Source organism: Ceratotherium simum, chromosome 27 (assembly GCF_057802395.1).
Source record: "Ceratotherium simum simum isolate JZ-2026a chromosome 27, ASM5780239v1, whole genome shotgun sequence".
Taxonomy (NCBI): Eukaryota; Metazoa; Chordata; class Mammalia; order Perissodactyla; family Rhinocerotidae; genus Ceratotherium; species Ceratotherium simum.
In genome coordinates, this window is record NC_141926.1 from 8,999,738 (window position 1) to 9,012,787 (window position 13,050).

The 13,050-nt window shown below is 46.6% G+C and overlaps 1 protein-coding gene across 2 annotated transcripts in view; it reads left to right on the plus strand.

Moving 5' to 3' along the window:
- Window positions 1–12,021, plus strand: part of VPS26C (VPS26 endosomal protein sorting factor C) — a 50,309-nt gene extending 38,288 nt beyond the window's left edge. For both annotated transcript variants that reach the window (XM_087418089.1, XM_004429594.3), the window contains 3 exons: window positions 1,196–1,346; window positions 1,650–1,802; window positions 5,180–12,021. In XM_087418089.1, the coding sequence (XP_087274215.1) occupies window positions 1,196–1,346; window positions 1,650–1,802; window positions 5,180–5,262 (387 nt within the window). In that variant the 3' untranslated portion in view covers window positions 5,263–12,021. The remainder of the gene's footprint in view (window positions 1–1,195; window positions 1,347–1,649; window positions 1,803–5,179) is intronic.
- The last annotated feature ends 1,029 nt before the right edge of the window (window positions 12,022–13,050 follow it).

Sequence of the window (13,050 nt, forward strand, 5' to 3'; positions counted from 1 at the left end):
AGCCGTGAGAGCTTTTCTTTTTTCATCAGTTGCCTAAAAGAATTTTAATGTAGACTGCTACTGCTTTCTATTTTTCTAAACAAATAGCTTCTTTTATTTTTAGTTATTTTTAGAAATCTCACGAGTCAAAACTTTTTTAGAGTTCTCTGCCTTTGGGGGCCATCAGGTACAGAGTTCCCTTGCTCCTCAGTTCCCGACCTGCACTGTCCAATACAGTGGCACCAGCCACGTGTGACCACCGAAACTTGAGACGTGGCTGGTGGGAACTGAGACGAGCTATAAGTGGAAGGTGCTGACTGGATTTCAAAGACTCAGTAGGAAGAAAAGAATATAAAACATCATAATGTTTTAATATTGATTATATGAGGAAGTGACAATATTTTGGATATATTGGTTAATTTTACCTGTTTCCTTTTACTTTTTTAAATGTGGTTTTTAGAAAATTTTAGATTACGTATTTGGTTCACACTTGTGGCTTACTTTATGCTTCTGTTGGACTGTTGTGGTGTGGTGTTGCTTCTCTTGGACGGTGGTGTTCTGAACTCTGTGTTACCTTCAGTAACGGGGACACAGTCAGAGGTACAGGCTGCTAGAACAATGGTCTCTAACTCCTTAGATCTGTTTTTCCCACAAGAACATCATCCCTCTCCCATGACCCATTTCCTCTCTCGACAGAGAAAAGATCCATAGGCTTGTAGTCAAGCATTGAAGAAAATTGTTCTCTTTAAATTTCTTTGAAATAAAATAAATGTCTTGACTTCAAAGCTGCATAATTGGGAACATGGTAAAATTGATTATCTTTTTAAAACCTTTTTTGTGTGTGTGATTGGTTGTCCTTAAACACTCTTCACAACTTCCTCAGACTATTTTATGTCATATTCCGTGGGAAGGAGGCACTTTCCAGATCTGATCTAGGCAATTCGGATGATTCTGTGAGAGGCCGGTCATTCCGTACAGGCAGGTCCTTCAGGTGTCTTATATCTGTAGATGGTTGTTGAATAATGTAGTCTGTTAATTAAGTTGACAGAAGGTGTAAGTACTATGGTACTGTTCTTCCCATTTTGTAAAACAGGGCCCAGTGGGTTTTATAAAAATTATCCAACTTTGTTTTCAGTTTTTATTTGTACCCAACTGACTATCGAGTACTTTCTCATGGCACCTTCCATTCCCGATGTATTTGTTTGTTTTGTTTTAGAGGGCCTTGCTCCCCAAATTTCTCATCAGAGGACATCTCAACTCAACCAACTGTGTCATCACACAGCCACTAACAGGAGAGCTGGTGGTGGAGAGCTCAGAGGCCGCCATCAAGAGCATAGAGCTGCAGCTGGTGCGCGTGGAGACCTGTGGTACGTGAGGGCCTGGCTGGGCAGGCTGGCCTGTGCCCTGCCTGTTGCCCGCCTGCAGGCGCTGGTTGACGTGCTACGGGTGGGACACAAGTGGGAGCCCGCCTCTCGAGCCCAGTAGGTGCAGTAGGTGTGTGTGAGGGAAGTGAGATGTGGAGGGAAGGGGCCTCTCCAGAGTCCTGTGGAGCAAGTGGAGCAGTGGGGGCGAGTGTGGACGCAGGCTCCCACGGAGTCTCAGGGACCTCTTAGTCAGCTTGCGTGGACGTTCGCTGTTTCCTGACTGAGGGCTGCTTCTCCCTTCTCCAGGGTGTGCAGAAGGGTATGCCCGCGATGCCACAGAGATCCAGAATATCCAGATCGCCGATGGGGATGTCTGTCGGGGCTTGGCTGTCCCCATATACATGGTCTTCCCCCGGCTCTTCACCTGCCCTACGCTGGAGACCACCAATTTCAAAGTGGGTGAGTGTGCTCGCTCTCACCCTCGTGGGCCCGGCGGGATTCTCCCATGAAGGGTGTGGCCCACAGAAGGGCCACCCAGTGCCTGGGACAGACACACTGTCTGCTTGGATCGGGCACAGCTCAGAGCACTCAGTCAGGACACGGGGAGCAGTCCCGGCTCTCCAGGAACGTGCGTCGTCATACAGGGAGACGCCAGTGACCACGTCACTGTGGGCTAGGGGAGGTGACGATAAGAAGGGACAAACCAGTGTGCACAGGAAGGTTGAGTCAGCTGCTTTGATAGGTGGGCATTGGAGCAGAGACCCAGAACGTGACAGTCCCAGTGTGAACCTTGATCGTGAGCCTTTTGCTGGCACCAGCTTAGGGTCCTGGTCATTTTCCATGATGACACGTATAGATAGTTTGACCACAAGATCTGAATCGTGCTACGGACAGTTTTATATCCTGTTTTTTCTCCCTTCACTTTATACCATGAACATCTCCGTGGTTTGAAATATTCTTATAAAATATTTTAATAGTGCACCTATCCTAATAAAATCCTCATGCTTATGAGGTTCAGTAGAGAGTGCAGCTCTCACGACACAGTAGGACCAGACCTGAGGGACTTCCACCCTCGCTGGCACAACGTTCTGCAGACTGATGGAAAAGTCCACAAAAAGTGTCCCTGGACTTTCCGGGAACAACCTTGTCATGCCTGTCTCACTGGTAAATAGCTGGGATAAGGGGATTTGGTAATTGTTTCTGCTGTTGTACCTGCCTTGTTGAGAAATGGGAACTTAGTCCCTGAGGCCACTACGTTTTATTAATGTCATATTCCCCGTAAATCTTTTTTTTTTTTTTTTTTTTTTGTGAGGAGATCAGCCCTGTGCTAACATCCGCCAATCCTCCTCTTTTTTTGCTGAGGAAGACGGCCCTGGGCTAACATCCGTGCCCATCTTCCTCCACTTTATATGGGACGCCGCCACAGCATGGCTTGCCAAGCAGTGCGTCGGTGCCCGCCCGGGATCCGAACCAGCGAACCCCAGGCCGCCGCAGGGGAGCGCGCGCACCCAACCGCTTGCGCCACCGGGCCGGCCCCTCCCCCTAAATCTTTTAATGTGTGTTATTATTAGTCTGGAGAGAATCTTTGTTTTTTTAAGTAGACTATGATTTTACTTTCAGTAATTCCACATAACATAACTTAAAATTTAAGCCAGCACGGTTTCGTCACCCAGTTGAGCGCGTGCTCTTTGTTTGAAGGAGTTGGGGAGGGGGGTGCGTTGTCTCTGCTGCTGAGTCGCTGGGCGCTCGTGGACTTCCTGTGCCTGCAGTGCAGTGAGAGTCTTGGAGCGCGCCCAGCACATGAGAAGCACAGTTTCCTGTTTGTGGAGCCCCTGAGTGCTTCGTCTGAAACATTCATTGTAGCGAGAGCATGATGGGGTTGGGACACCCGTGTCACCAAAGAGGGCAGCACGTCGGCTGTTTGCCAAACTCATGACAGGACAGCAGAGGCTGCTGGGAGCGACGACAAGAGGTGCCACGATGTGTCTCCAAAGACGTGTGTCTGATTGTCACTGCAGCAGTAGTGTGTGCCCACAGGACGCTGTCCAGAGTGCAAAGCGAGTGCCCCGACCACAGGTCCAGTGGGGGTGCCCCAGGGCCACCAGCCTCACACTCCCTGGACTCTGCACACCGTTCCGAAGGTGGTCTTTTTTACTTCAGAATACTTTGATTTTAAGTAGAGGAGGAGAGGAACTTGTCTGTTGATTTTTCAGCTTAGTTTTCCTACATAAACTTCAAAAGGTCCAAAAAGTTATTTTTTTCTGCTATGCTATACATTAAGCACCTAAGTTTCTTGCACGTTATTTCTGTGAGTTGTAAGGTGTCCGTGTAACATCTCCTGCAGAGCCTCTGCTTCCTCCCTGTAAATAGCGCCCTCAGTCCCTCCCCGAGACACCAGAGCGCTCCTGTCCTCACGCCCGATGTTGAGTTGAGTCTGGTTGGGGGCTTGCACAGTGACAGAGGCTATTAGTTAGGGGAGTCCCCTCAGAAAAGAGGAGACGTGTGACCTTTATGTGAGCACTGCAGGCTCTCCCAGGCCCTGGAGTTGCTGCCCACGTGGCCGGCCCAGGTCAGGCTCTGCACCTTGGGGTGCATCGGCCCCTCCGGGTTGGGAGGTGGGGGCGAGCCCGACGTCCCGAGGTAAGAGCAGTGTCTGCGTGCATCCCCTTCACCTGTGTTGGTGCTGACCAGAAGTGGCTTCACGTGCAGGGCTCAGGCTGGGCAGTGTACTCCAGCGGGAGCCCACTGGGACCTCAGGGAGCCTGGGCTGAACAGCTGCTCCGATGGCGCTGCTCTGCCGAGTTCTCTGCCATAAGGAGAGCCAGCAGCAGCTCCCTCATGTGGGCCTAACATGCCCGCTGAGCATCCTCTGTCCACTCCAGCCACACCGTGCTCCTTCCCAGGGAGAACAACAAGGTGGCTGGAGGACCGCTGGAAAAGAAGGGTGACAGGAAGGCCCAAGGGGCTGTTCTAGTGCTGTGATGATTATCAGAGTAAGGAAGGTGACAGGGTGGGCACTGCTGGTGCCCGACTCCTGTCGTGGCTGGTGTGGACAGCCGCACATGGGATGGTGTCCTCAGAACTCCAGCCACAGGTGGGGCCTTGGACGCACTGACCCCCAAGCCCCTTCCACAGCTGAGCCTGTGAGACACGGTGCTCACTGCTCTGCCCTCACGGGCCCTTTGCACCGCCCTCTCCACACCGGGGAGGGGCGTGGGGCGTGTCTTTCTTCAGGGAGCTCCCTCCTCACACACACACCCTTTTTGCTGTCAACAAGGCTTACCCATGGCAGCTAAAGAGCTGATGGAGAAAGAACCCTGTTTGCTGAAAGGTAAGAGATGAATGTTTGAACAGGTGTTTCGGATAAATCAGCCATTATCCAAAGGACAACCATTAAACCGTATGCCGTTTCTGAACCTCGGGGATGGGAGATGTGTCCCCAGACGCGGGCCAGTTTGGAGTCTGCTGTTCCGTTAAGAACTGTAGGAAATGTAAAAATAAAGCAAAAGAATGCAGATGAATGGAAAGGATTCTAGAAGATTCTCTAGTAAAGACAAAGGACAGGGAAAGTGTGGGTGGGGAAGCTGATGCCTTACAACACGTTCCGAGGTGAGAAGACAAATTACTTAGAGAAAGTGCTCCAGAGGCAGTCAGACCCCAGTGTAGCGTCTTCCCAGGTTCTGGAAGCTTAGGCTGACGTCCATGGGACTGGAGTACAGAAGCCCCCACGGCGCAGCGCCCCCTCGCTGTGCGGAGCCCGCTGCGCCTGTGGTGGGGGTGGCGTTGGGTGCCGCTGCGGGGCAAGCGCACATAATGCCTGTCCTTTCTCTTCTCAGAATTCGAGGTGAACATCGTTGTGCTGCTCCACGCTGATCATCTCATCACGGAGAACTTCCCGCTGAAGCTCTGCAGGATGTAGTGGGAGGAGGGGCCGGACGAGAGTGGCCAATGGAAGTGCAGCTGGTGCCCAGCCTGCACGGGAGCAAGCCGGCAGCACGTGCTGTTTCCTGATGATTCTGTAGCAGAAATCAGTCTGACCCCTCAGACCACAGCCGCCCTTCTGCCTCATTTCCTCCAGGCTGCTGCCTCCAGTGGGCACTTCTCATCAGACCTTTCCTTTGGAATTCATGAGGATTACGTAATGTCGTTGGCCAGATCGTTTCCTGTGACTCCTGACTCACCTGCCCCTTGTGAGGGCAGAACAGTTGTAACAGCAATTTGAGCCTTGCTGGAAAGTGAGATCCTGGGGACAAAAGGAAGCCCTCTATGCCTGGCCAGAGGATGCGGCTAGGACCCCCGACAGCACAGGATGGCCACAAGCGTACTCATTGCTTATGACGTTTGCAGAGACCCTCCAAGAAGGAGTGAGTGCAAAGGCACCCACTGGAAATGTGGGGCACTTTTTTTCACTTTCTCCTATAACATTTTTCATGATAACTTCAAAACTTTGAGGGAACTAGAAAAAAGTGTTCCTTCTCTCACCAGAGTTAGAGGACTTGGTGACAGTGGCTGTGCTGGAGTATTTCTGAAGTCACAGGAGCTGGTGTAAAGTTGTATGCTGCCCTATTCCCAGAATACATTTAAATGCAAGGTTACGTAAGGGGCGAAAAAACGCGTGTCTGAGCCTGTTGTTGTTGGGTGGGTTCTGAGCGGCAGGAGACCTGTGCCCAGGGCATAAGTGAAGACCCTTCCACACTGGGTGGTGCCGAGAAAATGCTCTGGCCCTGATGAACTTGGCCTGCCTGTGACCCCCTGAGGGCCCTGTGTTGGAGCCAGGGGCTTTTGGCCTGGAGCCATTTTCTCCTGGGCCTCCCATTGTGAGTCACGGTGTGTGGTGAGCCTGTTGCAACACATTTCTTCCTTCAGATCCTGCCATTGTTTCTGCCGGCCCGCAGCTAACAAGGCCTCAGAAATAAGCTGTGCGCTTTGCACGCTATTGCTGATGGTCCCTCTCCTGGGCAGGCTTGGGTGAGGCGGCCTCAGGCTGACGGCCCGCGGGCTGTGCTGCCCTGGTCCTGGCACAGCGTCTGGTGACGTGTGGTGCCAAGGGCAGACAGACCTGACCAGGCTTTGCTTTATCCCAGGGCTTCACCGGTGAAACTGATAACAGCGTATTCACTGAGTCATTTAAAGGTTGGTTCCCAGAAAATACATTTCTGGTTGATAAGTCTGCTTTTATGCTCACATGACCTTAATAATTATTTGTCCTTGATGATGTGTTTAAACTAGGTAGCAGAAAACAAAGAGGCCATACTTTCTGGGAAATTTCAAAGATAGAAATCATTTTTAATAGAAAAAAAACTAAATGAGAATTTTGAGCAAGGTTTGGGATATATATTGCTATATAATTTCTTTAGCAATCCGATTTTATGGATATCAATATGGTAGTGCTTTCCCTAGGGAATAATTATTACCTGAAGAGCTGCCGGCAGCCCGGCCACGTTTATCATTTCATTCCACCCTGAGGGGCCCAGGGAAGTGCCTCAGGCTTGCCATTTCCTTCCCCTTCTTGGCTGGATCCCTCCACCATCAGTTATTCAGGAAAACTCAGATGTTTGGTATCTAGGACAGCAGCTGTCCCACTGCTGCCCCGGGTGGCGGGAGCTGCGGGTGTCCACTGGCCGAAGCTCAGGGTTGTCAAATTCTCCCAGGAGAGGAGAGGAGAGGAAGGGGAGGTGAAGGAAAGGGTTTGCGAACCGTGAATCTAAAACAGTATATTATTTTGGACATGCCCATTTAGGCAGGAATGCATTTTGGCTATCGGAGCTCCAGCAGAAGTAGGGCCTGGCGCCAGGTCTCAGCCACGTTGTGAGTTCCAAAGTAAAGGTGGAGAGGAAATCAGAAAGAAAAGGATAAAAAAGCCAAAGCATCGTGCCTGAACTCATCCAGAGTCTGTGTCCCGAGCCTGCCTGTTCTGGGAGCTGTTGGGGAGGTGGACCCTGACCTCCTTTCTGCCTTCACCACTGGAGTCTCATCATTCCCAAGTCCAGGTGTGAATTACCCTTTAAAAACTTCAGGGGCTAAGATTACCCCCCACGTGCCAGCAGTGATGTATTACTTTAGCAGATTGCCTGTGTGCTCCCACAGTTCCTCTCTCATTCCCCCTTGTTCAGAAATAGGGTTGCATTTCCATGGACCCATGCCCACCTGGCTAGAGACTTATTTCTGACTCCCTTGCAGCTAGGTGTGGTCATGTGACAAGGAGGATGTGAGCCATTGGAGGCCAGACCCTGTCTGGCCGGACCAGGAACAGGCCTGCCTCCCAGCCTAGACTGTGCCAGAGCACAACAGACGTGTGAGCAAAACAGCTCGCCTCCCCCACCCCCCATGTCATTGTCACAAGAGAGAGAAAGAAATGAACTCGTCTTCAAGCCCCTGGATTGCTGGGGGTCTTGGCTGCAGCAGCCCAGCCCCAAGCTCATGATGGGAGGGGCAGGAGTTCACACGTGCAGGGTCTGGTCCCATCTGTTGCCTCTCGTAGACCCTGAGCTACCTGTGCATGTAGAACAAAGAAATTTTCCTTCTATCTTTGTGCCCACCCTCTGAGCCAAGACTTGACTTCGAGACTCTCAGGCGTCCAGAACCTTGCCCAGATCCAGCTAATAACTGCAGGGCAGGTGTAGGCCCAACAGCCCCAGAACCCAGCTGGACCCAGCCCTACCCAGTAAAACTTCCCTGACCAGAGTGGAAGGACAATGGGCTGGTTTTCACCATCACTCACTATTCAGATGGTTAAAAAGACTAAGTTGTGGTTTTCCCGGAGAGAGATGTCAACTTAATACCAAGAATGTGTTCTGCGATGACAGCTATAATGCATCCTTTTCATCCTACATTTTGGGAGGAGAGCTGCTGTCTGGTGCCGGCTCCCAAACATCCTTAAAACTTGCCAGGAGGTGCTACCTCAAGTGTGGCTAGCCCTCCCGTCCAGAGGGATGGGCTCCACGCTGCTTCTGCTCAGAGGAGCTCAGTGCTGGCTGGAGTGTTTTCAAGTTGCTGGAGTGTTAACAGATGCTAGCTGTGGATTGGGTCTAATGAGAGCCATATGAGCATTAGTTATTCTGGGTCAGGCCGTGTTCTAAGTGCTGTGCATGGATTATCCTACTTAATTGTATAGCGACCCTATGAGGAGGGAACTGTTATTCCCCCCCATTTGCAGATGAGGGGATTGTAGTCGAAGGAAAGGCTCTTGTCCGGGTTTCCCGTTGCCCAAGCCATGTACCCTACCATAGTGCAATAAAATTAAATATTATTACCAAAAGGAGAATCAAATTCAATATAACTGCTTGTAAATTTTATAACATTCTTCAGAGAAAAGCAAAACTTCATTTACAGACCCTTTTAAACAATGAAAATGAGCATACTATATAGCCAGAGCTTTGTACTATGGCCAGTGCTGCAGTCAGAGCAAAATTCATAGCCTTAGATGTTCTTATTATGCTGGAGAGAATGAAAACTGAGTTAGGCATTCAAATTAAAAGTCTAGAAAAACAAAAACAAAGAGGAAAGAATAATGATAAAAGCAGGACTTAACTGATATGAAAGCAAAAACACTGGAAAATTTGTAAGTCCACGAGTTGGTACTTTGAAAAGACTAATTCAGTGGCAGATCTTTAACAGAACAGAACACAAAGAGAGAAAAAGAAATATATAATGCTAGAAATAACTTCAGATTAAAGGGAGCTTGATAAGAATTATAATATTGCAGTATGTACCTTCCCTGCTAATAAACTGCAAACTTCAATAAAATGAAAAGGTAGGCTACCTGAATAAAATGATACCCTAGGGAAGAAATTGCCAAAGAAATAGCACTAAAAAGGTGCCAGGCCCAGAAGGTCTTATGGCAGGTTTTTATCTGAGCTTCAAGGATCAGAGAGTCCCTTTGCTACTTAAACTGTTGCAGGCTAGAGAGAAGAGTGAGAAGCCTCCAGGTTTATTTTATGTAGACCATGTAGCTCTCTTATAAAAATCTGCCATATCAGTTGGGGTTAGGTTTAGCTGTGCGGAAGGGAAACCCAAAGTTAGAGTGGTTCAACCAAGACTCACATAACTGTCCACAGGTGGATGGTGCAGAGCTGGCCTGGCAGCTCAGAGCCATGATGTCCTCAGTGATCCAGGCTACTCCCAGCTCACTGTGCCACCTTTTCTAGGATGTGGCCCTTGTCTTCATGGTTTAAGATAGTTGCAGCTAGTTCCAGCCATCACATCTGCATTCCAGGCAGCAGGATGGGGGAAAGGCTAAAGGTAAAAAAAGAGAAAAGGCCAGGTGCCAGCTCTATTAAGGATCATCTTGATGGATGCCATAAGGTATATATTCTTTTATTTTAACCTTTTATTTTGGAAATTTCAAACTTATACAAAAGGAGAGAATCATATAGATATGTCATACCCAAAAGATAGTTACTCTTTTTGTTAACATCTTTAACAAAAAATTTACCCATTTAAAGTGTACAATTCAATAGTTTTTATTATATTTACAGAGTTGTGGAACCATCACCACAGTCTAAATTTAGAGCATTTTCTTCACCCCAAAAAGAAACCCTGAACCCACTAGCAGTCAGTCTCTTCCTCTCTTCAGCCCTAAACAACCTCGGATTTACCTTCTGTCTCCATAGATTGGCCTATCCTGGACATTTCATATAAATGGAGTCATACAACGTGGTCTTTTGTGGTTGGCTTCTTTGACTTAGCCTAACGTATTTCAGGTTCATCCACACTGCACGTACATTAGTCCCTCGTTACTTTCTATTGACAAATAACAGGGCTGGCCCTGTGGCTTGGTGGTTAAGTGCGCGCGCTGCGATGCTGGTGGCCCGGGTTCGGATCCCGGGTGCGCATCGAGGCACCACTTCTCCGTTCATCCTGAGGCCGAGTCCCGCATACAGCAACTAGAAGGATGTGCAGCTACGACATACAACTATCCACTGGGGCTTTGGGGGGAAAAAATAAAATAAATAAAATCTTTAAAAAAAAAAAAAAAACATTCCATTGTACAGATATAGCGTATTGTGTTTATTCATTCATCAGTCGACACACGTTTGAACTGTTTCCACTTTTTGGCTGTTAAGAAAAATGCTGCTGTGAACATTCATAGACAAATTTTTGTGTGGACATATGTTTTTATTTCTCTTAGAAATACATCTAGGAATGGAATTTCAGGCTCATGTGATGGCTAATGTTTAACCTTTTGAGGAACTGAAAGTGTTTTCCAAAGCATCGGCACAGTTTTACATTCCTGCTGGTAATGCACGAGGGTTCCGATTTCTCCACGTCCTCGTCACCACTTGTTATTGTTCTTCCTTTTTCTTGTAGCTGTCTAGTGGGTGTGAAGTGGCATCTTGTGATTTTGATTTGCATTTCCCTAACGACTAATGATACTGAGCATCTTTTCATGTGCTGGTTGGCCATTTGTATATCATCTTTGGATAAATGGCTATTCAGATCTTTTGCCCATTATTTAATTGGATCATTTGTCTTTTTATTATTGAGTTGTAAGAGTTCTTTGTATATTCTGGATTCAAGTCCCTTTTCAGATACATGATTTTCCCCATCTGTGGGTTGTCTTTTCACCATCTTGATTGTATATTTTACAGCATAGAAGTTTTAAATTTTGATGTAGTCCAGTTTATCTATTTTTTCTTCTGTCGCTTGAGCTTTTGGTGTCACATCTAAGGAACCATTGCCTAATCTAAAGATCAGGAAGATTTTTTTTTAAAGGCTTTTAAAGATGTTTTTAAAAAGGGTTTTATAGGGGCCGGCCCAGTGGCATAGCGGATAAGTTCACGCACTCCGCTTTGGTGGCCCAGAGTTTGCAGGCTCGGATCCCGGGTGCAGACTCACACACCGCTCATCAAGCCATGCTGTGGTGGCGTCCCGTATAAAGTAGAGGAAGATGGGCACAGATGTTAGCCCAGGGCCAGTCTTCCTCAGCAAAAAGAGGAGGATTGGCAACAGATTTAGCTCAGGGCTAACCTCCCTCAAAAAAAACCACAAGAAACGAGTTTTATAGTTTTAGCTATTAGATTTGTGTCTGTGATCAGTTTTGAGTTAATTTTTGTATAGTGTGAAGTAGGGATCTAACTTCATTTTTTATATGTGGATATCCAATTATCCCAGCACAATCTGTCAAAGACTGTTTTTTCCCCATTGGATCGTCTTGGCACCCTTGTCAAAAATCAGTTGACCATGAATGTATGGGTTTCTGGACTCTCAAGTCTATTCTTATGTCAGTACCACACTGTCTTGATTTTTGTAGTTTTCTCCTAAGTTTTGAAATTCCGAAGTGTGAGTCCTATTAACTTTTATCTTCATTTTCAAAATTGTTTTGGCTGTTCTGGTTCTTTGCATTTCCATATGAATTTTAGGATCAGCTTGTCAATTTCTGCAAAAAAGCTAGCTGGGATTTTGATAGGGATTGCATTGAATCTGTAGATCAATTTTGGGAGTATTATCATCATAACAATATTGTCTTCCATGAACATGAGTTGTCTTCCCATTTATTTAGACCTTGTTTAACTTCTTTCAGCAATGTTTTATTGTTTTCAATGTGCAAGTCTTATACTTCTTTTGTTAAATTTATTTCTAAGTATTTTATTCTTTTTGATGTTATTGTAAATGGAATTGTTTTCTTAATTTCATGTTTATTGCTAGTGTATAGAAATACAATTGATTTTTTATATTGTTTTGTTTCCAGCAAACTTTCTGACATTTATTATCTCTAATAGGATATTTTTTGGTAGATTCCTTAGGATTTTCTATATACAAGATCATGTCATCTGCAGACAGAGGTGGTTTTACTTTTTCCTTTCCAATCTGGATTCCTTTTATTTCTTTTTTTACCTAATTGCCCTGGCTAGATCCTCTAATACCGTGTTGAATAGCAGTAGTGAGAGCAGATATCCTTCTCTTGTTCCTGATCCTGGGGGAAACTTTCAGTCTTGCACCTTTAAGTATGATGTTAGAACTGGAGTTTTCATAGATGCTGTTATCAGGTTGAGGAAGTTCCCTTCTATCCCTAGTTTATTGAGTGTTTTGATAATGCAAGGGTATTGTATTTTGTCAGATGCTTTTTCTGCATCAATTGAGATGAACTTGTGGTTTGCCCTTTATCCTATTCATATGGTGTATTACATTAATTGATTCTCAGATATTAAGTCAACCTTGCATTCCTGGGATAAATCGCACTTGGCGTTGGTGGATAATCCTTCTTATACGTTGCTGGATTTGGCTTGCTAGTATTTTGTTGAGGATTTTTGCATCTATATTCATGTATTCAAAAAAGCCACTGGTCAAGGCATCTATTCTTGATGTTTAAAAACTCTTATTAAACTAGGCAAATACAGAGTTTAAAAATGTAATAAAGGGGATTTACAAAAATTAATAGGAAACACCCTGCATAATAAAGTGTTAAAGATATCTTGTTAATTTTGAGAGCAAGAGGGTATCTGCTCTCCAAGTAATTATTCAGATTTTCTGTTGAAGTTTTGGCCAATGCAGTGAGATAGGAAAAGAGAAGGCTCTGCTAGAGGGACTAGGAAGCCTCAGAGTGATGGTTACGTGTGCTTATAACAAAACGCACACTCCTAATCTGGGTTTAACTCATTGGACCAGGTACTGGAACTAGGATAGCCCATGAGGGTAGTTCCATCTGACATAGTGATAAGCCAATCCAAGAACCTTCCATGGGGTCGTGCTTAGGGAAAGGGGCGTG